At 38.1% G+C, this 27,920-nt stretch overlaps 1 protein-coding gene across 1 annotated transcript in view; it reads left to right on the forward strand.

Moving 5' to 3' along the window:
* LOC143124726 (factor VII-activating protease) overlaps positions 1 to 27,654 on the forward strand; it is a 246,993-nt gene extending 219,339 nt beyond the window's left edge. Inside the window, exon 11 of the mRNA XM_076286436.1 lies at positions 27,490 to 27,654. Within this exon, the coding sequence (XP_076142551.1) occupies positions 27,490 to 27,654 (165 nt within the window). The remainder of the gene's footprint in view (positions 1 to 27,489) is intronic.
* The last annotated feature ends 266 nt before the right edge of the window (positions 27,655 to 27,920 follow it).

A 27,920-nucleotide genomic window follows, 5' to 3' on the forward strand; every position in this document is an offset into this window, starting at 1 on the left:
AAATTGTGGCTATCCCCCACCTCTTTTATTTGCTCTGCTTGCACTCAAAAAACTGAAATTTGGGGGAGCTGATTCGATGAGAGTAGTAGCACTGCTTGATCTAACCATGTCTCAGTTAAAAGTAAAAAAATCAAGGTTGTGTGTGCAAATCAAATCATTAATTAAGAATGATTTGTTTGAAAGAGATCTGATATTTAGGAGTGCTAGTTTTGCTGTAAGTGTTGGGGAAATATTATCCACAGGGGAAATCTGAGGTTGCTGTGGTACGGGTAGGAGATTTGACTGGTTTACCCTGTAAGCTCAATGCACTTGTCTTCTATTACTTGTCAATACACAAATAGAGAATGTCATAGGCTTACTGGGTCCCGGCATGTTCTCAAAACTACTGTCATTCTATTGCAGGGACCCTGAGAATATCTTACAACACTGTCATCATATAATTGTCCCCTGCAGCTGCTATATGCCAGATGAGAATATGAGCTAAGCGGTTGTTGCTGCTAAAGAGATCCTTCTGAATGGGGAGGGGGAGGTCGTGGAGGTGCCATGCGCTCCTTTGGTGCCAAAGGTCTTGGGGTACTAAAAAACTGCAGGGCTACTGGCTAGCAGTCCTTTCGTTCTTGCAGGGAACATCATGTGCTTTGGTGGGGATGGTGATGGGTATACAGATGCTAAAGGTCTTGGGCTACTAACAAACTGCAAGGCTACTGGCAGCAGTCCTTCTAAGATGGGTATACAGATGCTAAAGGTCTTGGGCTACTAACAAACTGCAAGGCTACTGGCAGCAGTCCTTCTAAGACCTTGTTTACACATAGGAAAAACACTTTTTAAGATATTAACTAGAAAACGCAATTCCAGGGAATTACTAGTGCATGAAAATGCAAAACATATGGTGTGAAATATATTGTTAAAACAGATGATGTGCTAATTGGCAACCAACATGATGAGGTTTAATATAGTTGGAATGACTGAACTAGGTAGATGAGGTTTAATATAGTTGGGATGACTGAACAGTTAAATAGGTGGATAGTTTAAAAGGTTAAATTATTTACTAGGTAGATGAGGTTTAATGTAGTTGGAATGACTGAACTAGGTAGATGAGGTTTAATATAGTTGGAATGACTGAACAGTTAAATAGGTGGATAGTTTAAAAGGTTAAATTATTTGCTAGATATATGAGGTTTAATATAGTTGGAATGACTGAACAGTTTCTCAGGCTTATAGCATAGAATGAGACTGTAGGGCCTATGCTTAAAGCCTGAGAAACTGAGTTGATCCAGGTGGCCTGACCACCTGGCACAATATTCTAATTGCTATGATGTCATAAAGCCTGAGAAACTTACAGTTGATGCAGGTGGCCTGGCCACCTGGCAGAAGATTCTAATTGCTATGATGTCATAAAGGCCCAATGTTAAGTCAATGGGGATTTTTTAAAAGTTAATAATTAATAGTTTAAAAAGTATAAAAGTTAGAAAGATGAAAAATACAAAGGCCGGATGTCATAAGTAAGACCTACGTAACAAAGTTTAAATGAAGTTTCTACGTTAAACGGTTGAAGCTGCATTAACTGCGTTAGAAGAAGAAACATAAAAACTAGAAAAGCATTTCCTGAAGGAAATACAGTGCATGAAAATGCAAAAATATGATGAGTTCATATGGTTAAATTATTTGCTTGGTAGATAAGGTTTAATATAGTTGGAATGACTGAACAGTTAAATAGGTTGATAATTGAAATGGTTAAATTATTTAGGCAGATAGTTGACGATAACTAACAGTTGGAATGGCTCCAATGTTAGCTAGCAGTTATGCTAACTATGTTAACAAAGTAGTTTAAAGGGTTAAATTGTTTAACAGTGAAATATTGTAGTGAGTACTTTTATTTTGAAACAGTTTTTGGCAGAGGAAGCAGTTGAACAGGATGTGTAGTCTTAATAGGGCCAGTTTGTATGCTTAAAGCCTGAGAATGGCAGTTGGTCCAGGTGGCCCAAACACCTGCCATAGGATTCTAATTGCTGTGATGTCATAAAGGGCAATGTTAAGTCAATGGGGAAATTTTGTTAGTTTTTAATTAATAGTTTAAAAAGTATAAAAGTTACAAAGATGAAAAATACATAGCACCCATGTCCTAAGTAAGACCTACGTAACATAGTTTGAATGAAGTTTCTAGGTTAAACGGTTGAAGCTGCATTAAATGCGTTAGAAGAAGAAGAAGAAGAACTAGAAAAGCATTTCCTGAAGGAAATACAGTGCATGAAAATGCAAAAAATATGATGTAAAATATCATACAGAGTAAAAACAAACTATATTGGTTGCTAGGTAGATGAGGTTTAATATAGTTGGAGTGACTGAACAGTTAAATAGGTGGATAGTTTATATGGTTAAATGATTTGCTTGGTAGATAAGGTTTAATATAGTTGGAATGATTGAACGGTTAAATAGGTGGATAATACTTAACTTAGTTAACTTAGCTAATGTTTTCATATTTAGTAGTTATGCTAACTAGCATGTTAGCAATGCTAACATGCTAACTATGTTAACCATGTTACTTAGCTAACTTAGCTAATAATTTTTAGCAGTTTTGCTAAAAATGCTAACTAGCATGCTAACACATTAGCATGCTAACCACGTTACTTAGCTAACTTAGCTAATCATGTTTAGCAGTTTTGCTAAAAATGCTAACTAGCATGCTAACATGCTAGCATGCTAACTATGCTAACCATGTGACTTAGCTAACTTAGCTAATCATTTTTAGCAGTTTTGCTAAAAATGCTAACTAGCATGCTAACATGCTAGCATGCTAACTATGCTAACCATGTGACTTAGCTAACTTAGCTAATCATTTTTAGCAGTTTTGCTAAAAATGCTAACTAGCATGCTAACATGCTAGCATGCTAACTATGCTAACCACGTGACTTAGCTAACTTAGCTAATAATTTTTAGCAGTTTTGCTAAAAATGCTAACTAGCATGCTAATTAGCATGCTAACATGTTAGCATGCTAACTATGCTAACCATGTGACTTAGCTTACTTAGCTAATCGTTTTTAGCAGTTTTGCTTAAAATGCTAATTAGCATGCTAACATGTTAGCATGCTAACTATGCTAACCAAGTTACTTAGCTAACTTAGCTAACTAGCTACAGTGGGTAGGAGTAATAGTTGATGACAAGTAACAGTTACAATGGCTGAACAGTTAAAAAGTTCAGCAGTTTAAAGGGTTAAATTGTTAAACAGTGAAATATTGTAGTGAGGACTTTTATTTTGAAACAGTTTTTGGCAGAGGAAGCAGTTGAATAGGGTGTGTAGTCTTAATAGGGCCAGTTTGTATGCTTAATGCCTGAGAATGGCCACCTGCCACAAGATTCTAATTGCGATGATGTCATAAAGGGCAATGTTAAGTCAATGGGGATTTTTTAAAAGTTAATAATTAATAGTTTAAAAAGTATAAAAGTTACAAAGTTGAAAAATACATAGCCCCTATGACACAAGTAAGACCTACGTAACAAAGTTTGAATGAAGTTTCTACGTTTAACGGTTGAAGCTGCATTAAACGCGTTAGAAGAAGAAGTATAACTAGAAAAGCATTTCCTGAAGGAAATACAGTGCATGAAAATGCAAAAAATATGATGTAAAATATCATACAGAGTAAAAACAAACTATATTGGTTGCTAGGTATATGAGGATTAATATAGTTGGAGGGACTGAACAGTTAAATAGGTGGATAGTTTATATGGTTAAATGATTTGCTTGGTAGATAAGGTTTAATATAGTTGGAATGATTGAACGGTTAAATAGGTGGATAATACTTAACCTAGTTAACTTAGCTAATGTTTTCATTTTTAGTATGTTAACCATGTGACTTAGCTAACCTAGCTAATCATTTTTAGCAGTTTTGCTAACTATGCTAACTAGCATGGTAACATGCTAGCATGCTAACTATGTTAACCATGTGACTTAGCTAACTTAGCTAATCATTTTTAGCAGTTTTGCTAAAATGCTAACTAGCATGCTAACATGCTAGCATGCTAATTATGCTAAGCATTTTTTAGCAAAACTGCTAAAAATGATTAGCTAAGTTAGCTAAGTCACATGGTTAGCATGTTAGCATGCTAGCATGTTAGCATGCTAGTTAGCATTACTGTTAAAAATGATAAGCGAAGTTAGCTAAGTCACATGGTTAACATAATTAGCATGTTAGCATGTTAATTAGCATAGTTATCATAACTAATAAAAATTATTAGCTAGGTTAGCTAAGTCATATGGTTAGCATAGTTAACATTTTAATATTGTTAGCATGCTAGTTAGCATAGTTACTTGGTTACCATTATTATCTTTAACATAGTTAGCATAACTACTAGCAAACATTGGAGCCATTCCAACTGTTAGTTATCGTCAACTATCTGCCTAAATAATTTAACCATTTCAATTATCAACCTATTTAACTGTTCAGTCATTCCAACTATAGTAAACCTTATCTACCAAGCAAATAATTTAACCATATGAACTCATCATATTTTTGCATTTTCATGCACTGTATTTCCTTCAGGAAATGCTTTTCTAGTTACAGTGCATGAAAATGCACTGTACTGTTCTTCCTAGGCTTCTTCTTATTACAGTGCATGAAAATGCACTGTACTGTTATTCCAAGGCTTTTTCTTCTTATTCTTCTGATTACAGTGCATGAAAATGCACTGTACTGTTCTTCCTAGGCTTCTTATTACAGTGCATGAAAATGCACTGTACTGTTCTTCCTAGGCTTCTTCTTATTACAGTGCATGAAAATGCACTGTACTGTTCTTCCTAGGCTTCTTCTTATTAGAGTGCATGAAAATGCACTCTACTGTTCTTCCTAGGCTTCTTCTTCTTCTTATTATTATTCTTCTTCTTCTAACGCAGTTAATGCAGCTTCAACCGTTTAACGTAGAAACTTCATTCAAACTGCGTTGCGTAGGTCTTACTTATGACATGTGGGCTTTGTATTTTTCATCTTTGTAACTTTTAGACTTTTTAAACTATTAATTAAAAACTACTCAAAATTTCCCCATAGACTTAACATGGGCTGATGACATCACAATGGACTAATTAACTTGATTTGCACCTGGTATCATCTTCCAGCTGCTCATCTAGGCCCCATCAAAGAATCAGTTCAACTGATTGCACCTGTATCAACTGCTTTCTACTGAACTAGACCAACTCTCTCTGTCTCTCCATTCTACAAGGATATAAGACACATTTCATCCAACTTTCTATCCATTTATCCTCTTCAAACCATTCACTCATCCACCCATTAAACTATTCATCAACATCCATTAAACAATCTGCCTATCAACATCCATTCAACTTTCTGTCTATCAACATCCATTACACTATCTACATTTAACTTTTAAACTATATACTCTGTCTGAGGCTTTAAGCATACAATAAATATGGCTCTATTAAGACTGCCGTTAAGCAATTAGAATCCTAGGCCAGGTGGCCAGGCCACCAGCATCAACTGCCAGTCTCAGGCTTTAAGCATACAAACTGGCCCTATTAAGACTACACATCCTGTTCAACTGCTTCCTCTGCCAAAAACTGTTTTCAAAATAAAAGTCCTCACTACAATATTTCACTGTTAAACAATTTAACCCTTTAAACTACTGAACTTTTTAACTGTTCAGCCATTGTAACTGTTACTTGTCATCAACTATGACTCCTACCCACTGTAGCTAGTTAGCTAAGTTAGCTAAGTAACTTGGTTAGCATAGTTAGCATGCTAGCATGTTAGCATGCTAGTTAGCATTTTTAGCAAAACTGCTAAAAATGATTAGCTAAGTTAGCTAAGTCACATGGTTAGCATAGTTAGCATGCTAGCATGTTAGCATGCTAGTTAGCATGCTAGTTAGCATTTTTAGCAAAACTGCTAAAAATGATCAGCTAAGTCACATGGTTAGCATAGTTAGCATGCTAACATGTTAGCATGCTAGTTAGCATTTTTAGCAAAACTGCTAGAAATGATTAGCCAAGTTAGCTAAGTCACATGGTTAGCATAGTTAGCATGCTAACACGTTAGCATGCTAGTTAGCATTTTTAGCAAAACTATTAAAAATGATTAGCTAAGTTAAGTAAGTTAACTAAGTTAAGTAAAAATGATTAGCTAAGTAACATGGTTAACATGTTAGCATGTTAGCATTGCTAACATGCTAGTTAGCATAACTACTAAAAATGAAAACATTAGCTAAGTTAACTAAGTTAAGTATTATCCACCTATTTAACCGTTCAATCATTCCAACTATATTAAACCTTATCTACCAAGCAAATCATTTAACCATATAAACTATCCACCTATTTAACTGTTCAGTCACTCCAACTATATTAAACCTCATCTACCTAGCAACCAATATAGTTTGTTTTTACTCTGTATGATATTTTACATCATATTTTTTGCATTTTCATGCACTGTATTTCCTTCAGGAAATGCTTTTCTAGTTCTTATTATTCCTCTTCTTCTAACGCAGTTAATGCAGCTTCAACCGTTTAACGTAGAAACTTAATTCAAACATTGACGCGTAGGTCTTAATTAGGACATGTGGGCTTTGTATTTTTCAACTTTGTAACTTTTATACTTTTTAAACTATTAATTAAAAACTATCAACATTTTCCCATTGACTTAACATTGCCCTTTATGACATCACAGCAAATAGAATCCTGTGGCAGGTGTTCGGCCATCTGTTTCAACTGCCATTCTCAGGCTTTAAGCATACAAACTGGCCCTATTAAGACTACACATCCTGTTCAACTGCTTCCTCTGCCAAAAACTGTTTCAAAATAAAAGTCCTCACTACAATATTTCACTGTTAAACAATTTAACCCTTTAAACTACTGAACTTTTTAGCTGTTCAGCCATTGTAACTGTTACTTGTCATCAACTATGACTCCTACCCACTGTAGCTAGTTAGCATGGTTAGCATAGTTAGCATGCTAACATGTTAGCATGCTAGCATGTTAGCATGCTAGTTAGCATTTTTTACAAAACTGCTAAAAATGATTAGCTAAGTTAGCTAAGTCACATGGTTAGCATAGTTAGCATGCTAACATGTTAGCATGCTAGTTAGCATTTTTTAAAAAACTGCTAAAAATGATTAGCTAAGTTAGCTAAGTCACATGGTTAGCATAGTTAGCATGCTAGCATGTTAGCATGCTAGTTAGCATTTTTTACAAAACTGCTAAAAATGATTAGCTAAGTTAGCTAAGTCACGTGGTTAGCATAGTTAGCATGCTAACATGTTAGCATGCTAATTAGCATAGTTAGCAAAACTGCTAAAAATGATTAGCTAGATTAGCTAAGTCACATGGTTAACATAGTTAGCATGTTAGCATTGCTAACTACTAAAAATGCATTAGCTAAGTTAACTAAGTTAAGTATTGTCCACCTATTTAACCGTTCAATCATTCCAACTATATTAAACCTTATCTTCCAAGCAAATCATTTAACCATATAAACTATCCACCTATTTAACTGTTCAGTCACTCCAACTATATTAAACCTCATCTACCTAGCAACCAATATAGTTTGTTTTTACTCTGTATGATATTTTACATCATATTTTTTGCATTTTCATGCACTGTATTTCCTTCAGGAAATGCTTTTCTAGTTACAGTGCATGAAAATGCACTGTACTGTTATTCCAAGGCATTTTATTATTATTATTATTATTCTTCTTCTAACGCACTTAATGCAGCTTCAACCGTTTAACGTAGAAACTTCATTCAAACTATGTTACGTAGGTCTTACTTAGGACATGTGAGCTTTGTATTTTTCAACTTTGTAACTTTTATACTTTTTAAACTATTAATTAAAAACTAATCAAAATTTCCCCATTGACTTAACATTATGATTATGACATCACAATACGGCCGTTAAGCAATTAGAATCCTATGGCAGGTGTTCGGGCCACCTGTTTCAACTGCCAGTCTCAGGCTTTAAGCATACAAACTGGCCCTATTAAGACTACACATCCTGTTCAACTGCTTCCTCTGCCAAAAACTGTTTCAAAATAAAAGTCCTCACTACAATATTTCACTGTTAAACAATTTAACCCTTTAAACTACTGAACTTTTTAACTGTTCAGCCATTGTAACTGTTACTTGTCATCAACTATGACTCCTACCCACTGTAGCTAGTTAGCATGGTTAGCATAGTTAGCATGTTAGCATGTTAGCATGTTAGCATGCTAGTTAGCATTTTTTGCAAAACTGCTAAAAATGATTAGCTAAGTTAGCTAAGTCACATGGTTAGCATAGTTAGTATGCTAGCATGTTAGCATGTTAGTTAGCATTTTTTGCAAAACTGCTAAAAATGATTAGCTAAGTTAGCTAAGTCAAATGGTTAGCATAGTTAGCATGCTAGCATGTTAGCATGCTAGTTAGCATTTTTAGTAAAACTGCAAAAAATGATTAGCTAAGTTAGCTAAGTCACATGGTTAGCATAGTTAGCATGCTAGCATGTTAGCATGCTAGTTAGCATTTTTTACAAAACTGCTAAAAATGATTAGCTAAGTTAGCTAAGTCATATGGTTAGCATAGTTAGCATGCTAGCATGTTAGCATGCTAGTTAGCATTTTTTACAAAACTGCTAAAAATGATTAGCTAAGTTAGCTAAGTCATATGGTTAGCATAGTTAGCATGCTAGCATGTTAGCATGCTAGTTAGCATTTTTTACAAAACTGCTAAAAATGATTAGCTAAGTTAGCTAAGTCACATGGTTAGCATAGTTAGCATGCTAGCATGTTAGCATGCTAGTTAGCATTTTTTATAAAACTGCTAAAAATGATTAGATAAGTTAGCTAAGTCACATGGTTAGCATAGTTAGCATGCTAACATGTTAGCATGCTAGTTAGCATAGTTAGCAAAACTGCTAAAAATGATTAGCTAGATTAGCTAAGTCACATGGTTAACATAGTTAGCATGTTAGCATTGCTAACTACTAAAAATGCATTAGCTAAGTTAACTAAGTTAAGTATTGTCCACCTATTTAACCGTTCAATCATTTCAACTATATTAAACCTTATCTTCCAAGCAAATCATTTAACCATATAAACTATCCACCTATTTAACTGTTCAGTCACTCCAACTATATTAAACCTCATCTACCTAGCAACCAATATAGTTTGTTTTTACTCTGTATGATATTTTACATCATATTTTTTGCATTTTCATGCACTGTATTTCCTTCAGGAAATGCTTTTCTAGTTCTTATTATTCCTCTTCTTCTAACGCAGTTAATGCAGCTTCAACCGTTTAACGTAGAAACTTCATTCAAACATTGACGTGTAGGTCTTAATTAGGACATGTGGGCTTTGTATTTTTCAACTTTGTAACTTTTATACTTTTTAAACTATTAATTAAAAACTATCAAAATTTTCCCATTGACTTAACATTGCCCTTTATGACATCACAGCAAATAGAATCCTGTGGCAGGTGTTCGGCCATCTGTTTCAACTGCCATTCTCAGGCTTTAAGCATACAAACTGGCCCTATTAAGACTACACATCCTGTTCAACTGCTTCCTCTGCCAAAAACTGTTTCAAAATAAAAGTCCTCAATACAATATTTCACTGTTAAACAATTTAACCCTTTAAACTACTGAACTTTTTAACTGTTCAGCCATTGTAACTGTTACTTGTCATCAACTATGACTCCTACCCACTGTAGCTAGTTAGCATGGTTAGCATAGTTAGCATGCTAACATGTTAGCATGCTAGCATGTTAGCATGCTAGTTAGCATTTTTTACAAAACTGCTAAAAATGATTAGCTAAGTTAGCTAAGTCACATGGTTAACATAGTTAGCATGCTAGCATGTTAGCATGCTAGTTAGCATTTTTTACAAAACTGCTAAAAATGATTAGCTAAGTTAGCTAAGTCACATGGTTAGCATAGTTAGCATGCTAGCATGTTAGCATGCTAGTTAGCATTTTTTACAAAACTGCTAAAAGTGATTAGCTAAGTTAGCTAAGTAATATGGTTAGCATAGTTAGCATGCTAGTTAGCATTTTTTAGCAAAACTGCTAAAAAGGATTAGCTAAGTTAGCTAAGTCACATGGTTAGCATAGTTAGCATGCTAGCATGTTAACATGCTAGTTAGCATTTTTTACAAAACTGCTAAAAGTGATTAGCTAAGTTAGCTAAGTAATATGTTTAGCATAGTTAGCATGCTAGTTAGCATTTTTTAGCAAAACTGCTAAAAATGATTAGCTAAGTTAGCTAAGTCACATGGTTAGCATAGTTAACATGCTAGCATGTTAGCATGCTAGTTAGCATTTTTTACAAAACTGCTAAAAGTGATTAGCTAAGTTAGCTAAGTAATATGGTTAGCATAGTTAGCATGCTAGTTAGCATTTTTTAGCAAAACTGCTAAAAATGATTAGCTAAGTTAGCTAAGTCACATGGTTAGCATAGTTAGCATGCTAGCATGTTAGCATGCTAGTTAGCATTTTTTACAAAACTGCTAAAAGTGATTAGCTAAGTTAGCTAAGTAATATGGTTAGCATAGTTAGCATGCTAGTTAGCATTTTTTAGCAAAACTGCTAAAAATGATTAGCTAAGTTAGCTAAGTCACATGGTTAGCATAGTTAGCATGCTAGCATGTTAGCATGCTAGTTAGCATTACTGTTAAAAATGATTAGCGAAGTTAGCTAAGTCACATGGTTAACATAATTAGCATGTTAGCATGCTAATTAGCATAGTTATCATAACTAATAAAAATTATTAGCTAGGTTAGCTAAGTCATATGGTTAGCATAGTTAACATTTTAATATTGTTAGCATGCTAGTTAGCATAGTTACTTGGTTACCATTATTATCTTTAACATAGTTAGCATAACTACTAGCAAACATTGGAGCCATTCCAACTGTTAGTTATCGTCAACTATCTGCCTAAATAATTTAACCATTTCAATTATCAACCTATTTAACTGTTCAGTCATTCCAACTATAGTAAACCTTATCTACCAAGCAAATAATTTAACCATATGAACTCATCATATTTTTGCATTTTCATGCACTGTATTTCCTTCAGGAAATGCTTTTCTAGTTATTATTCTTCTTCTAACGCAGTTAATGCAGCTTCAACCGTTTAACGTAGAAACTTCATTCATTCAAACATTGCCGCGTAGGTCTTAATTAGGACATGTGGGCTTTGTATTTTTCATCTTTGTAACTTTTATACTTTTTAAACTATTAATTAAAAACTATCAAAATTTCCCCATTGACTTAACATTAGATTATGACATCACAATACGGCCGTTAAGCAATTAGAATCCTATGGCAGGTGTTCGGGCCACCTGCATCAACTGCCATTCTCAGGCTTTAAGCATACAAACTGGCCCTATTAAGACTACACATCCTGTTCAACTGCTTCCTCTGCCGAAAACTGTTTCAAAATAAAAGTCCTCACTACAATATTTCACTGTTAAACAATTTAACCCTTTAAACTACTGAACTTTTTAACTGTTCAGCCATTGTAACTGTTACTTGTCGTCAACTATGACTCTTACCCACTGTAGCTAGTTAGCATGGTTAGCATAGTTAGCATGCTAGCATGTTAACATGCTAGTTAACATTTTTAGCAAAACTGCTAAAAATGATTAGCTAAGTTAGCTAAGTCACATGGTTAGCATAGTTAGCATGCTAACATGTTAGCATGCTAGTTAGCATTTTTTGCAAAACTGCTAACTGCTAACTATGCTAACCATATGACTTAGCTAACTTAGCTAATCATTTTTAGCAGTTTTGCAAAAAATGCTAACTAGCATGCTAACATGTTAGCATGCTAACTATGCTAACCATGTGACTTAGCTAACTTAGCTAATCGTTTTTAACAGTTTTGCTAAAAATGCTAACTAGCATGCTAACTAGCATGCTAACATGCTAGCATGCTAACTATGCTAACCAAGTTACTTAGCTATCTTAGCTAACTAGCTACAGTGGGTAGGAGTCATAGTTGATGACAAGTAACAGTTACAATGGCTGAACAGATAAAAGTTCAGTAGTTTAAAGGGTTAAATTGTTTAACAGTGAAATATTGTAGTGAGGACTTTTATTTTGAAACAGTTTTTGGCAGAGGAAGCAGTTGAACAGGATGTGTAGTCTTAATAGGGCCAGTTTGTATGCTTAAAGCCTGAGACTGGCAGTTGATGCAGCTGGCCCGAACACCTGCCATAGGATTCTAATTGCTTAACGGCTCTATTGTGATGTCATCAGCCCATGTTAAGTCTATGGGGAAATTTTGAACAGTTTTTAATTAATAGTTTAAAAAGTATAAAAGTTACAAAGCTGAAAAATACAAAGCACCCATGTCCTAAGTAAGACCTACGTAACATAGTTTGAATGAAGTTTCTACGTTAAGCGGTTGAAGCTGCATTAATTGCGTTAGAAGAAGAAGAATAAGAAGCCTAGGAAGAACAGTACAGTGCATTTTCATGCACTGTAAAAAGCCTTGGAAGAACAGTACAGTGCATTTTCATGCACTGTAATAAGAAGCCTAGGAAGAACAGTATAGTGCATTTTCATGCACTATAATAAGAATAAGAATCCTAGGAAGAACAGTATAGTGCATTTTCATGCACTATAATAATAAGAAGCCTAGGAAGAACAGTACAGTGCATTTTCATGCACTGTAACTAGAAAAGCATTTCCTGAAGGAAATATAGTGCATGAAAATGCAAAAATATGATGTTCATATGGTTAAATTATTTGCTTGGTAGATAAGGTTTAATATAGTTGGAATGACTGAACAGTTAAATAGGTTGATAATTGAAATGGTTAAATTATTTAGGCAGATAGTTGACGATAACTAACAGTTGGAATGGCTCCAATGTTTGCTAGCAGTTATGCTAACTATGTTAACAAAGATAATAATGTTAACCAAGTTACTATGCTAACTAGCATGCTAGCAATGTTAAAATGTTAACTATGCTAACCATATGACTTAGCTAACCTAGCTAATCATTTTTATTAGTTATGATAACTATGCTAATTAGCATGCTAATATATTAGCATGCTAACTATGCTAACCATGTGACTTAGGTAACTTCGCTAATCATTTTTAACAGTTTTGCTAAAAATGTTAACTAGCATGCTAACATGCTAGCATGCTAACTATGTTAACCATGTGACTTAGCTAACTTCGCTAATCATTTTTAGCAGTTTTGCTAAAAATGCTAACTAACATGATAACATGCTAACATGCTAACCATGTGACTTAGCTAACTTAGCTAATCATTTTTAGTAGTTTTGCTAAAAATGCTAACTAGCATGCTAACATGCTAGCATGCTAACTATGCTAACCATGTGACTTAGCTAACTTAGCTAATCGTTTTTAGTAGTTTTGCTAAAAATGCTAACTAGCATGCTAACATGCTAGCATGCTACACTATGCTAACCAAGTTACTTAGCTAACTTAGCTAACTAGCTACAGTGGGTAGGAGTCATAGTTGATGACAAGTAACAGTTACAATGGCTGAACAGTTAAAAAGTTCAGTAGTTTAAAGGGTTAAATTGTTTAACAGTGAAATATTGTAGTGAGGATTTTTATTTTGAAAGAGTTTTTGGCAGAGGAAGCAGTTGAATAGGGTGTGTAGTCTTAATAGGGCCAGTTTGTATGCTTAAAGCCTGAGAATGGCAGTTGATGCAGCTGGCCCGAACACCTGCCATAGGATTCTAATTACTGTGATGTCATAAAGGCCCAATGTTAAGTCAATGGGGAAATTTTGAATAGTTTTTAATTAATAGTTTAAAAAGTATAAAAGTTACAAAGATGAAAAATACATAGCACTCTTATCCCAAGTAAGACCTACGTAACAAAGTTTGAATGAAGTTTCTACGTTAAACGGTTGAAGCTGCATTAAACGCGTTAGCGGAAGAATAAGAGTAAGAACTAGAAAAGCATTTCCTGAAGGAAATACAGTGCATGAAAATGCAAAAAATATGATGTAAAATATCATACAGAGTAAAAACAAACTATATTGGTTGCTAGGTAGATGAGGTTTAATATAGTTGGAGTGACTGAACAGTTAAATAGGTGGATAGTTTATATGGTTAAATGATTTGCTTGGTAGATAAGGTTTAATATAGTTGGAATGATTGAATGGTTAAATAGGTGGATAATACTTAACTTAGTTAACTTTTACATTACATTACATTACATTACATTTGGCTGACGCATTTTTAGCCAAAGCGACTAACAACATGGTAAGCAGTTTAAGTTTTAGAGCATTTCTCAACAATATTAGGACAATTTAAAAAAACATTAGAGTACAGTAAGAATAAGTGCATCAGTGAGTGCTGTTTTTAACAGTTACGTGTCAGTTTAAGACGGCTGGTGAGTGCTAGGATCAGCAAGACTTGTTGTAAGTGTTGCTATGAGAGGAGATGTTCTCTAAAGAGCTGGGTCTTCAGGAGTTTTTTGAAAATGGAGAGGGATGTCCCTGCCCTTGTCGGAACTGGCAGTGTGTTCCACCAGCGAGGAACAACAGATGAGAAAAGTTTGGATTGGCCTGAGCGTACCGGAGGTAGAGCTAGACGTCGTTCGTCTGAGGAGCGCAGCGGTCTGGAGGTAGCGTATATCTGTATGAAGGCATTCAAGTAGGTGGGAGCAGAACCGGAGACTACTTTGTAGGCAAGCGTTAGAGCCTTGAATTTGATGCGGGCCGCCATAGGTAGCCAATGTAGCTGGATGAGTAGCGGGGTAACATGTGCCCTCTTGGGTTGGTTGTAGACCAGGCGCGCCGCCGCGTTCTGGATCATCTGAAGTGGTTTCACTGCGCAGGCTGGGAGACCTGTCAGGAGGGCGTTGCAGTAGTCGAGTCGTGAGATAACTATTGCCTGAACCAGAAGTTGGGTGGCATCTTGATTTAAGTAAGTCCTGATTTTCCGTATATTGTAGAGTGCGAAACGGCATGACCGGGCGACTGAGGCAACATGATCTGAGAAGTTTAGTTGGTTGTCGAGAACAACTCCTAGATTTCTTGCAGTCCTGGTAGGTGAAACAGACAGAGAGTCAAATTTGATGTTGATGTCGTGGTGTATGGTAGGTTTAGCTGGGAGGACCAGCAGTTCAGTCTTTGAGAGGTTCAGCTGGAGGTGGTGTGCCTTCATCCATGTAGCTATGTCTGAGAGGCAATCCGAGATCCGTGCTGAAACCAAGGGGTCATCAGGTGGAAAGGACAGATAGAGCTGTGTGTCGTCTGCATAGCAGTGGTATGAGAAGCCATGCGAACGGATAATCTGTCCCAAGGAGGTGGTGTAGATAGCAAAGAGAAGGGGGCCCAGTACTGAGCCCTGGGGGACCCCTGTGGTGAGATGGTGAGGTGCAGATAGCTGACCAAGCCATGATACGTTAAACGAGCGTCCTGTGAGGTAGGATTCAAACCAGGAGAGAGCAGAACCGGAGATTCCCATGTTAGCGAGTATAGAGAGAAGGATGCGGTGATTAACCGTGTCAAAGGCAGCCGATAAGTCAAGCAGAATGAGTACTGATGACCGAGCGGTCGCCCTGGCTTCTTTTAAGGCTTCTGTTACAGACAGCAGAGCCGTTTCGGTAGAGTGGCCGCTTTTGAACCCAGACTGATTTGGATCCAGAAGGTTGTTCTGTGAAAGGAAGTCAGAGACCTGTTTGGAGACTGCTCGTTCAATGCCTTTGGATAAGAAAGGCAGGAGTGAGACAGGGCGGTAGTTCTCCACTTGAGCAGGGTTGAGAGAAGCTTTCTTAAGTAACGGTGTTACCCGGGCCATTTTGAACGCTGTTGGAAATGTGCCGGAGGTTAGCGAGGCATTGATCACGTGTGTGATAGCTGGTGCGATGGTCGGGCTGATGGACTGAAGTAGGCTCGTAGGTATAGGGTCCAGCGAGCATGTGGTAGGACGGCTGCATGTCAGGAGTCTAGATACTTCATTCTCGGAGAGAGGCGTGAATGCTGAAAAAGATGATCTAGCAGTCCCTAGAGGTTGTAGGAGTGCGGTATCTGAGTCCGATGCGTTGAGTGGGCATGTAGAGAATTGACTGCTGATTGCCGCCACTTTGTTTGTAAAAAAGGAGGCGAGGGTATCTGCAGTAAGGCTGGATGGAGGAGGAGGCATCTGAGGGTTGAGTAGCGATTTGAAGGTTGAAAAAAGTGTTCGAGTGTCTGTAGCACTATTGATTTTGTCATTGTAGAAAGCCGTCTTAGCAGCAGTGATGCTGGCTGAGAAGGAGGCCAGGAGTGTCTGGTAGTTTTTGAGGTCATCAGTTAGTTTGGATTTGTGCCATTTCCTCTCCGCGGCTCTGAGTCTGGTGCGCTGCGATCGGAGGGTATCATTTAGCCATGGATGAGAGTGTTTGGATCGAGCTGGCCTTGTGGTAAGAGGGCACAGCTCGTCTAGACACGAGCTCAGTGTGGAGCAGAGCGAGTCTGTGGCCTCATTAACCTCCAGAGAGGAGAAGGTGTTGAGTGGAGGTAGACCGGAGGCAACCACAGAGGAAAAGTGCGTTGGAGACAGGTTCCGGATGTTGCGGCGGAACGTGACCATCGGCTGAGGAGCCGGAGGCTGTTCTGTCAGGCTGACGTTGAACTGGATGAAGAAGTGGTCAGAAAGATGGAGAGGCGTCACCGTGAGGGTGTCTGTGCTGCAGTTCCGAGTGAAGATCAAGTCAAGCTCTTTGCCAGCTTTGTGTGTCGGTGGGCTTTGAACCAGTTTGAGGTCAAAGGAGTGGATCAGGGCCAAAAAGTCCGCTGAGCCTGGGGCATCTAAGTGGATGTTGATATCGCCGAGAAGAAGAAGCGGACAGTCATGCTCAGGGATGGAGGACAGCAGAGTGTCAAGTTCATCCAAAAAGTCGCCTAGTTGGCCTGGAGGGCGGTAGATCACCAGCACGTAGAGTTTTGCTGGGGCGATCACTGTGATGGCATGGAATTCGAATGAGACATATTTGTTTGAAGGCAGTAGCGGGGTGAATTTCCATTTGTTGGAGATCAGCAGGCCCGTCCCACCTCCTCGTCCGGATGGACGAGGGGTGTGGGATAGTGTAAGGTTAGTGGAGAGTGCAGCCGGGGTGGCTGTGTTCTCTGGTTTGATCCAAGTCTCAGTGAGAGCAAGGAGTTCCAACGAAAGGTGGTTGGCATAGCCAGCTATGAAGTCCGTTTTGTTGACTGCGGATTGACAGTTCCACAAGCCCATGGAGAAAGAGGTTTCTGTAGGTGAGGACCGTTTAAGTTGCTGTAGGTTAAGGCGATTTCTGCTCCTTTTGGCATGATGCCGTTTTCTGCGATGGCCGGTGATAACAGATATGGTGGAATGGCACATTTTTGCCTTTGTCGGCGCCTGTGCTCGGTGAACTTGCACAGGTAAACTTGCTTGTCTTGACCGCGTCCGTCTTAAACGAGTACGGCTGAAACGAGGGCTGACGTTTACGCTGACGCTTCAGCTACAGCCTCTATTGTTATGCTGACAGGAATTGCCTGCAGCTGTCCTTGTGTCTCACTAATGATGAATCAGCGTAGACCGCCCTCTGACGTTCGCACAGCTTAGATTGTTCAAAAGGGTGTTAATTACTGTCAACTGAAAGTCCGCTCGCTCACACCGACCGAAACTCGCAGTTTCAAGTAGCCTCCTCCCTCAGCTGTTTCCAAACGCCCACAGTCCAATTGTAAACAATTGGAGAGGATTGGCCAGTAGTAGCCTATGTGTTCTTCCTTTCTCTCTCCCAACTCACTGCAGTTGTTGTCTGATTACCTGAGAGGTGCTCCGATATTATAAGGAGCTAGTCACGTCTGATCCCGCCCTCTGACGTTCGCACAGCTTAGATTGTTCAAAAGGGTGTTAATTACTGTCAACTGAAAGTCCGCTCGCTCACACCGACCGAAACTCGCAGTTTCAAGTAGCCTCCTCCCTCAGCTGTTTCCAAACGCCCACAGTCCAATTGTAAACAATTGGAGAGGATTGGCCAGTAGTAGCCTATGTGTTCTTCCTTTCTCTCTCCCAACTCACTACAGTTGTTGTCTTGACATAGCTAATGTTTTCATTTTTAGTAGTTATGCTAACTAGCATGTTAGCAATGCTAACATGCTAACTATGTTAACCATGTTACTTAACTAACTTAGCTAATCATTTTTAACAGTTTTGCTAAAAATGCTAACTAGCATGCTAATGTGTTAGCATGCTAACTATGCTAACCATGTGACTTAGCTAACTTAGCTAATCATTTTTAACAGTTTTGCTAAAAATGCTAACTAGCATGCTAACATGCTAGCATGCTAACTATACTAACCATGTGACTTAGCGAACTTAGCTGATCATTTTTAGCAGTTTTGCTAAAAATGCTAACTAGCATGCTAACTATGCTAACCATGTGACTTAGCTAACTTAGCTAATCATGTTTAGCAGTTTTGCTAAAAATGCTAACTAGCATGTTAACATGCTAGCATGCTAACTATGCTAACCAAGTTAATTAGCTAACTTAGCTAATCATTTTTAGCAGTTTTGCTAAAAATGCTAACTAGCATGCTAACTAGCATGCTAACATGCTAGCATGCTAACTATGCTAACCAAGTTACTTAGCTAACTTAGCTAACTAGCTACAGTGGGTAGGAGTCATAGTTGATGACAAGTAACAGTTACAATGGCTGAACAGTTGAAAAGTTCAATAGTTTAAAGGGTTAAATTGTTTAACAGTGAAATATTGTAGTGAGGACTTTTATTTTGAAACAGTTTTTGGCAGAGGAAGCAGTTGAACAGGATGTGTAGTCTTAATAGGGCCAGTTTGTATGCTTAAAGCCTGAGACTGGCAGTTGATGCAGCTGGCCCGAACACCTGCCATAGGATTCTAATTGCTTAACGGCTCTATTGTGATGTCATCAGCCCATGTTAAGTCTATGGGGAAATTTTGAACAGTTTTTAATTAATAGTTTAAAAAGTATAAAAGTTACAAAGCTGAAAAATACAAAGCACCCATGTCCTAAGTAAGACCTACGTAACATAGTTTGAATGAAGTTTCTACGTTAAACGGTTGAAGCTGCATTAAGTGCGTTAGGCTAGAATAGGCTTTGTCCCTTCCAATGGGGTATTTTTGTATCCAATCAATTGTGGTATGCATGTGCATTTGAGACAGAGATGGAGAAGGAGAGAGGAACAGAAGGGGGAAATCTCATAATCCGGCCTGCGCAACATTAATACACACGGTGTAATTACCGGCAAAAACAACCTTTAAAAACAATTTTGAAGCAACAACATGGATAACAAGTATTAATAACTAGGGCTTTCAAAATTAACACGGTAATCGCCACGATTCATTGTGAAATACATAACGCTTTAAAAAATGTTAACACAAATAACACATTTTGTTTACCTACTACCTTTGTGGGGGGCTGACGTCACGTAACGGAAGCCGCAAAACCTGCAGCCGCCAGCCTCTTATCTCTCTCTCGCTCTCTCTCTTGCATAATATGCCCAAACTTTTAAGGATATTTTCTATATCATCTTGTCAAAACTAGCGAAATTCACTAAATATCTTAGTTTAATATAGTTACAAGTGAATATGCAATTGGTTTGTCACCAGATAGTGAGCGGAACGGAGCGCGAGCGAGCAGAGGGGATGGAATTTTGTTGGAGGGCGGAGCACTTTTTCATTTAGAGGCCGGAGCGGCTAGCCTGACTCCGCCTGTCTACGTACTTCCACTCATTTACATTTCCCTACAGTACTCTGTCTGGAATAGCTGTCTTTCACTTTGTTTACTTTGGCAACTTGTCTCCGAACCAACCAGCAAACAGAGGGCGTTACTGAGAGCGATTACGTTTAAGTTATAAGCCTATCATTATCGTTGTGTCCACCGTGGTTAACATACGTCATTACCAAACGTTAGTGATTGAACTCCAATTATTTCAAACTTCAGACAAGCGTCCACCAACCAGGCAATAAACGTTTGCCAATGGATCTAGGCCAGACTCTCTGCGAAGTCAGGCCAGGCTCCGGTATCCAGGCTACGGAGCGGCCGCTCCGGTCCACTCCAATTTCGCTCTGATACCGCTCACACCACGAGTCTGAGGCATGCCCAAATCCACCCAGAATTCACGTCTTCCTAATAAAACTAAGACCGTCAAATTTCAAAGATTGGCCACTGTAAGTTTGTTGATGGGGGTGGAGTTCGCTAAATATTTTAGAAAGGAAACTGATACTGAAGTCATACAAGTGTACTATTCCTACAAAACAACTAGATACTAACAATGTACAATGTAGAGCAAGAACAATCATGTGGTGACACTGTTTCAGTGAGTAAAGATTCATTTTGGAATCTAAGACACATTTTGCAGAAACATGAGTGTGTGCTACGGAGTGCAAAGAAAAACGTGAGCAATTTGTATATGCTTCATATCAAGTAGATAGATCCAGTAGATACTTTATTGATCCACGAGGGGAAATTCAAGTAGAAGGCTAAAGTAAAACTGGGATGCTAAGTCTGTATTATTTACACAATTAATCCCACTGATCCCTTTAGTTTTAGGCTTATGAGTATTGATGTTGCCAAGCTTGTTCGTTGTTGCACTGTGTTGCACTTAGGGATGGGCATAATTAATCGATGATCGATAGTTGATCATTAAGAATTTCATCGATCATGTTAATTTTTTGTCGATTAAACTAATGCAGACCTGTTGTGTTACATAGTGTGTCTTGAAGCAATTAAATGAATCACTGTGTGGCAGCAATTAAACATTATACCACCCAGGGACAATATTTGACGCTATAGGCTAGGCTACTCAGTTACCTACGAGTTTCCATTTTGATATATGAAGAGTTCACGGTGAAGTGTGGCGTGGGACCATTTTATCGTTTAAAAAACGATAACGTTAGTTCACTGCAAACACTGCGATGTAATAATTGCCTACCAGTAGGGCTATCAGTGCACGAGCAATAGAAGACATTATATCGATTTAACTCAATGAAATAAGAGCTCTTAATATTTTATATTGTTGGTTGGTTTAATACCTTGTTGTCAATGAAAAGTCGTTGTCCTACACCATGGATCTCCAAGACGTCGCTCTCAAGCTCAGTCGCTTGCCGTCCCCTTCTGAGCTTGCAGGCTGAAGCAGTAGGCCTAGGCTACTAGGCTACATTTAAACACAATTGTTGACGCGACTGGAGGCATTCCAGCCTACGAATTTAATAAAGTAAATCATGCAATTCAAACTCAATTTAGGCTACTTGGCTACGGAATACGATTTCTATTACAGCACAGCGTACGTTTTGAATGAATGAAAGCGGCTGCCTTGTCTCGCAATAAATAGTGGGTGAAAATCTCTTTCAACTACATCAGTGGTTCTCAACCTTTTTTGAGCAAACGCCCCCCTGACCTTACTTTGATCCTCTGCCCCCCCCCCCCCACCACACACACACACACAATTAAAAAAAAAAAAAAAAAACGACACCCCTGGGTAGGCTATAGGCCACTCACACTCATGCTAAATTGCTTAAATAAAAAAAAAATAGCCCATTTCTGTGCTGTTTTGGTTTCTTCTGGAATTATAAGAAAATATCCCTATGAGCCTATTTTATTATTAAGCAGATTTAGCCCACTGCTAGAAGCAATAGGAGACTGGTTGGGTAAAAAAAAACCACTACCACATCAGCATTAGTTGTAATGATTTTTTTTTAAAAATCAATAGGAACATTAAATGTAAGCAACAAGACGTGTCATTTTATCATGGACAAAAATCAAGTGCACATCACGTGAACAACATATGCACATGGCAACAATCCAACCAATCACTAAACAGATTCCATGCGTGAGGCCTGTTTAGGCCTATATATATTTCGTATTTGATTAGCAACGGTCTTTTCGTGGAGACTACGCTCAGAGCAGCTGCAGAACAACAGCTGGCGGAAAACGGGCTATGAAACATTGAGAGGTCATGAAGACGTCACAGTGAATTGTGTACATTTTTATTGGTTATTGAACTGTTAAGCCGCGAACTTGGGTTATGTTTATCGGCGTTACTCTAGAGATGACGATAGCTGGGGCTGGGGGACGTGAGTCTGGGCGTGTGCAGGCCCGAACTGCACTGTATGACCACTGAGCATAGATAAACAGTAAAATGTAGCTGGGACGGTAGAGGGGTTAGAAACCCATGAATGAAAATAGCCTATTTATTTCAGGTAGCCTATTTTTGCACCAAAAATATGTGAAAACCATGAAAGTTTAAAATGTAAAAAAACATCTCACGTTCCCAGCGCCCCCCTAGGTTGTACGAATGCCCCCGTTGAGAAACCCTAAACTACATGAAATGTAATAGTGAGCCATCAAATATCTCCTAGATTTCAGTGCTCATCAGTCCCAACATTGAGCAATAGAATCAAACTGTCCAAAAGTAAATTAAATCCCAAACCAAACGGAAAATCTTCTGCTTTTGATAGCGGTATGCGCTCCAAACGAAACGCATGTCTCACAATAAAACGTAGAAATAAAGGCCTGCTCGTCTGCCCCAAATAAAGACCTGTGCTTTGCGCAGCCTAAGTAAATAAAAGACCCCGGCCATAATTTGAGGATTTACGGCAGTTATTTTTTTTATGAGGCTTTGTTAAACAGCCTAATTCATTGTTATAGGCTAATATCTCACCCTCTTTCTCGACTCCGTGTCTTGGATAGTTTTGAGTTACATTTTGACAAAACCTGTCAGATCTAAGCATTATTATGTTTTAAGTTATTGTTTAACGTGATTATAGTGGATGGAATCCACTATCTTGAAATCTCCTGGCTTCTTCTTCTTCTTATAACCTTTTCTTTTTACCTTTTCAAGAATGAATGCGACTCTAACCGCTTAACGTACAGACATGTTGAAATAACCGTTCTGAAGGCTCTGGAGTGGGGCAAGAGAGTTATTATTTCAGATTTTTTTTAAAGTTTATACTTTTTGAGAAATAGGGGATTAAAAATGTTAAAAAGCTCATTTTTCCCCCATAGACTTGAATGGCTGTGATGTCATAATGGCCTAAAGCCAGCTGCACTCGTTAAGCTCCCAGAGTAGTTCCCGGGCTAATCAGAACACTGGCACAGATGTCACCTTTGAATCCAACTGTCTCCGCTTCTAATGCATACAATCTGGCGCTCCCTAAAACTACACATCCTGTTTAAGTGTTTCCCGTGTGTCAAAATAAAAGTCACAGCCATATCTCATGCTTTGCGCATTATATCTCCAGAACGGCTTGACGCATATGCTTCAAATTTGGTGCAAGTGTTTGTATGGACTCAAAGATGAAGTGAGTTGATGTTGGAGGTCAAAGGTCAAGTCCATGAATACTCTGAGCGCGATATCTCAAGAATGCCTTGACATACATGCCTGAAATTTGGTATGAGTGTTTGTATGGACTCAAAGATGAAGTGAATTGATATTGGAGGTCAAAGGTCAAATGTCAAGGTCAAAAACACCTTGAGTGTTATATCTCAAGAACGCCTTGACACACAAGGTTTTTTGGTACGAGGATTTGTATGAACTCAAAGATTAACCCTTAGAACCCGATTGACGCAAAGTGCGTCAAAAAACACACCCTTTCTTCTCTGTTACATTGCTCCGGATCTGTTCATCGCAGCAAGATGAAACCTTTATTGCGTAGAACACGCTAAGATAAAGCAGTACACAAACGCAAGGAATGGCAAGGAACAAACTGGAATCTATAAGTAGTTAGAGAAATTATCCCTCCTATCTGTGCAAATTGATATAAGCTGGGTTAGTACATACTGGTGGGCTATAAAAAGGTTTTTTGTTAGCAAGGTGGCACACAAGAAACATTTCATGATAGGTAAAAGCAAAGAGCTCTCCCAAGATCTTTGCAACCTTATTGTTGCCAAACATATTAATGGAACTGGTTACAGATGCACTTCAAAACTTCAGAATCATCCAGCAAGCAGTATTGGAGCCATTATTTGCAAGTGGAAGGAACATCACTACATCATCAACTGACCATGCACAGGATCTCCTTGCATGATTTCTGACCAGGAAGTCAGAAGGATAGTCAGAAGAGTAGCCCAAGAGCCAAGGACCACTCTGAGAAAGCTCCAGAAAGATTTGGAGGCAGCAGGTACAATTGTTACAGAGAAAATCATAGGTAATGCACTCCACCGCCATGGCCTCTATGCACGCTCATCCAGCATGATTCTATTGCTGAAGAAAAACATGTTGAAGCTCGTTGAAAGTTTGTTACACAACATTTGAACAATCCTATGAAATCCTGAGAGAATGTATTCTGGTAAAAAAATTAACTTTTCGGATGTCATACTACACACCATATTTGGAGGAGAAATGGCACTGTGCATCACCCTAAAAATACCCTACCAACGGTGAGGTTTGGAGGTGGTGGCATCATGGTGTGGGCTGTTTTTCATCTCATGGTACTAGCAGACTTCATACAGTTGAAGGAATGATGAATGGAGTCATTTTGTTCTGGGAGAATCTTTACATCCACCAGGATGATTAGGATGAGACATGGCTAGACCTTCCAGCAGGACAATGATCCAAACCATTCAGCAAAGGAAACTCTCAATTGGTTTCAGAGAAAGGAAATCAAGGCCCTGACTTCAATTGAACAGTTTTGGAAGTTAACCAAAGATCAGGATTCACAAGAGGGACCCCTGAAATCTTCAATATTAAAGGACTATCTGTTTAAAAGAATGGGCCAAACTCACACCAGAATACTGTGACTGATTAGTTTCATCATACAGGAAATACCTTGAAGCTGTCATTACGAATAAAGGCTTTTCCACAAAGTATTTAAGACATTTCAGCAGGCGTGTTCAATACTTTTTTCCTGTGTCATTCCACTTTATTGCACATAACTCTACCTATGGACATTAATGTTTGGATTTTTTTATATGGGTGGATTATCTGAGTTAATACTACTGTCTGGTGAAAATGTCATGCAAATAGCCTCATTGGAAGTATACTTACTGAAAAAAACGTTGACGTACCCCAAGTACATCCTTCTGGGTTATAAAACAGACGAAGTGACAGCAAAATAATAACTTAATATAGCTGGACTTACCCCACGTTTTTGTCTGTTCTTGTAGCGTTATAATCCAACGCTATCGTGTGTTTCTCTATGGCAAAGCATGTTCATAATCCGGTTTTGAGATCCTAGTAAATTCCTGCATGGCATCCAATTCAAGGCTCACATTGCATCCCAATTTCTTCAACAAATAAACACCTTTTTTGCCTTTTTGACTTTGTTCATGGCAATCCAGTAAAAAGTTGAGAATCATTACCCCATATGCAAGCAGGCTAACACGCAACCTCGGGTCAAGTCAGGTCAGATCAGTTCGTGTCACAGATATGGAGCCAGAAAAGGTCATTTTTCATCACTAAATAAAAAATGGCATTTATTTCCGTAAACCACACACCACATATTTCTGTAAATTGCTCAGCCCCAGAGTATCCCTCCAACATGGCAATTATATTGCCTGATTCAGGACAGTCTGCCCTACACACACATGAAATGCATGTAGAGCTATGAGCTTGCTGTGGTGAGATACATGTCGAAATATAAGATTTTTTATAATACGCTTTTTATATTTTAATTATTTAAAAATCAAAATAAAATCAATGCTAGTACTATTACATGAACTGGATAGCCTAGACTCTGCTGAAAAAAACAAATATATAATATGTGCGTGTAGCACTTACAATGACCAGAATAAATCCTTATGAATAAAGGTAGTGAAAATGCCCTAAAAACAGCTTAGGGTTCTAAGGGTTAAGTGATTAAATGTTTTTTTTTCAGGAATCTCCCCACCAACATTAACCCAGCAGCTTTCCATCCACTATTGTAATTCCTCTGGCATTACATTTCTAGTTCTTTTTTATAATTTCTTATTTTGGAACAAATGAGGGTGTCAGTTTAAAGGGACACCAGGAAAGCCTGATGCTTTTTCTCTACAAAACTCCCCCTTGCTCGGTCTGAAGCTCTTTTCCTTTTCTTTGCATCTTCCGTCAAGGGTTTTTCGCTGCTTCTTCGCCGGTTCTGCCATTATACACACGTTTGCAACAATCGCTAGCGTTTCGTTAGCCTGCCTCTGTGCTGTGGATGCAGGATGTAAACTGATCCTGCTTCGGTCGGCGGGTACGATACACTGAACTTGCAAGCGGGATATTCTTCCTACAGGCAGTAGGGGCGGGCGAGAGAGTCTTCATTCGCCCTGTAATGAGTCATTTAACCATATACCAACTTACGAAGATGAGTAATTAACACAAAAACGTTGCCTGGTGTGCCTTTAATCTGAAGCCGGCTCGCATTCCGCTGCTTTAGAGCACCGCAGCGCTTAATATCTTCAAGTTTAGCCTAACTGAACGTCCAGTTTAAATGCCTGTAAATGTAATAAGTTATTCTTGTTGTGATAAACATCTCATCGCTGTATTTTTGTATGTTCATTGCATTTTTAAATTTATTAAAAGTTAAATAAATAATGAATTTTAATATAGGCTTAGAAATATTCATGATTAATCGATAGTCGATCGTTAATTCTCCCGACGATCGACTAAGAAAATTTAATCGAATGCCCATCCCTAGTTGCACTATCTTTTAAAATAAATGTTGTATGAGTGAAATATATTGCCATTGCTATTAGTTCTTTGGGATTTCTGTTTTCTGTGACAATTCGGCTTGTAGATTATTTCTCCCTCTTTTAAATTGAAGAAGGCGTGGAGCGACTTCACTGGAGAGGAAGGATTTTTAAGTGGAGCGGGGAGCGAAATTGAGCGGAGCGACCTGACGCTAATTTAAGCGGAGGAGCGGCCAAGTGAACAGCCACCTGAGCGAGGAGCGGGATGTTCACACCGCTCAGCTCCGCTCACTAGCTCTGTTTGTCACGTAATTTGTTACAATGCCAATACCACATGATGATTTGCGAATGACAGAGCTGATATTTTACGAAAACAAGTGCTGTACTCATCCCTGGCTTAGATTGACCCCCTACCCACTTACAAGGCAAACGGAGGACAATCTCTCTCTCTCACTAACTAAGACACACACTTACACACACACACCTTAACCAATCATATCACCAGAAAGCCTATGATGTGACATTTATGAGAACGTTTTCATTAATAAAATCGGTTGGGGTATGGCAGAGTTATTACACTGAATGTCATTGGTACTGGAATACCGAAATTAAAATGGGCCATATGCAAGGGTTAACTACATATTTTACTTTGTACATACTGGGTTTTTTGTTTGTTTTTTCAAGAAAGACAAAAACTAGTTTAAATTTTACTTCAGTGATCGTGTGGAATTTGTATTATTATATATTTTGATCTAATTTTAAATGATTTTCATCTTTATGAAAAAATTATTTTGGAGACTCCCAGAGTACCACTAGAGAGAGTTTGCGTACCACCAGTGGTACCCATACCACAGTTTGAGAACCACTGTCATAATGCATTATGAACTGTTGCTTTAATTATAACCAATAGTATTTCTTATTGATTGTTTTCCATTTACAGGGTGATTCTGGTGGCCCTCTGACATGTGAGAAGGAGGGAACACACTACCTTTATGGTTTGGTGAGCTGGGGAGATAGTTGTGGGAAAGCAAACAAGCCCGGTGTTTACACAAATGTAATCAATTTCCTTGCTTGGATTGCCTCAAAAACTGGTGGCATAAGTTAAAATATTTGCCAAAGAAAAATGTATGTTATTACAATTTACTTTTAGACTTCATTCAAATACAATGATGTATTTGTAAAGAAATATAAAAATAAATGTTAATCTTCACTGTAATAACATATTCATAACAATTTATAAAGTACTCATCAAATAGTAATAAAGTATTCATAAAAAATGTATTCTGTGCACTTCTTTAGAAAGCGTCACTGAGAAAATGAAACTCTCTGTATCTAGGTTAGCAGAGGTGGCATTCAAGTATCCAGGAATGG

This window comes from Alosa pseudoharengus, unplaced genomic scaffold, assembly GCF_046254945.1.
Source record: "Alosa pseudoharengus isolate Yale_2024_CS ecotype anadromous, Long Island Sound unplaced genomic scaffold, YU_APseudo_1.1 YU_APseudo_1.1_scf_15, whole genome shotgun sequence".
Lineage (NCBI taxonomy): Eukaryota > Metazoa > Chordata > Actinopteri > Clupeiformes > Clupeidae > Alosa > Alosa pseudoharengus.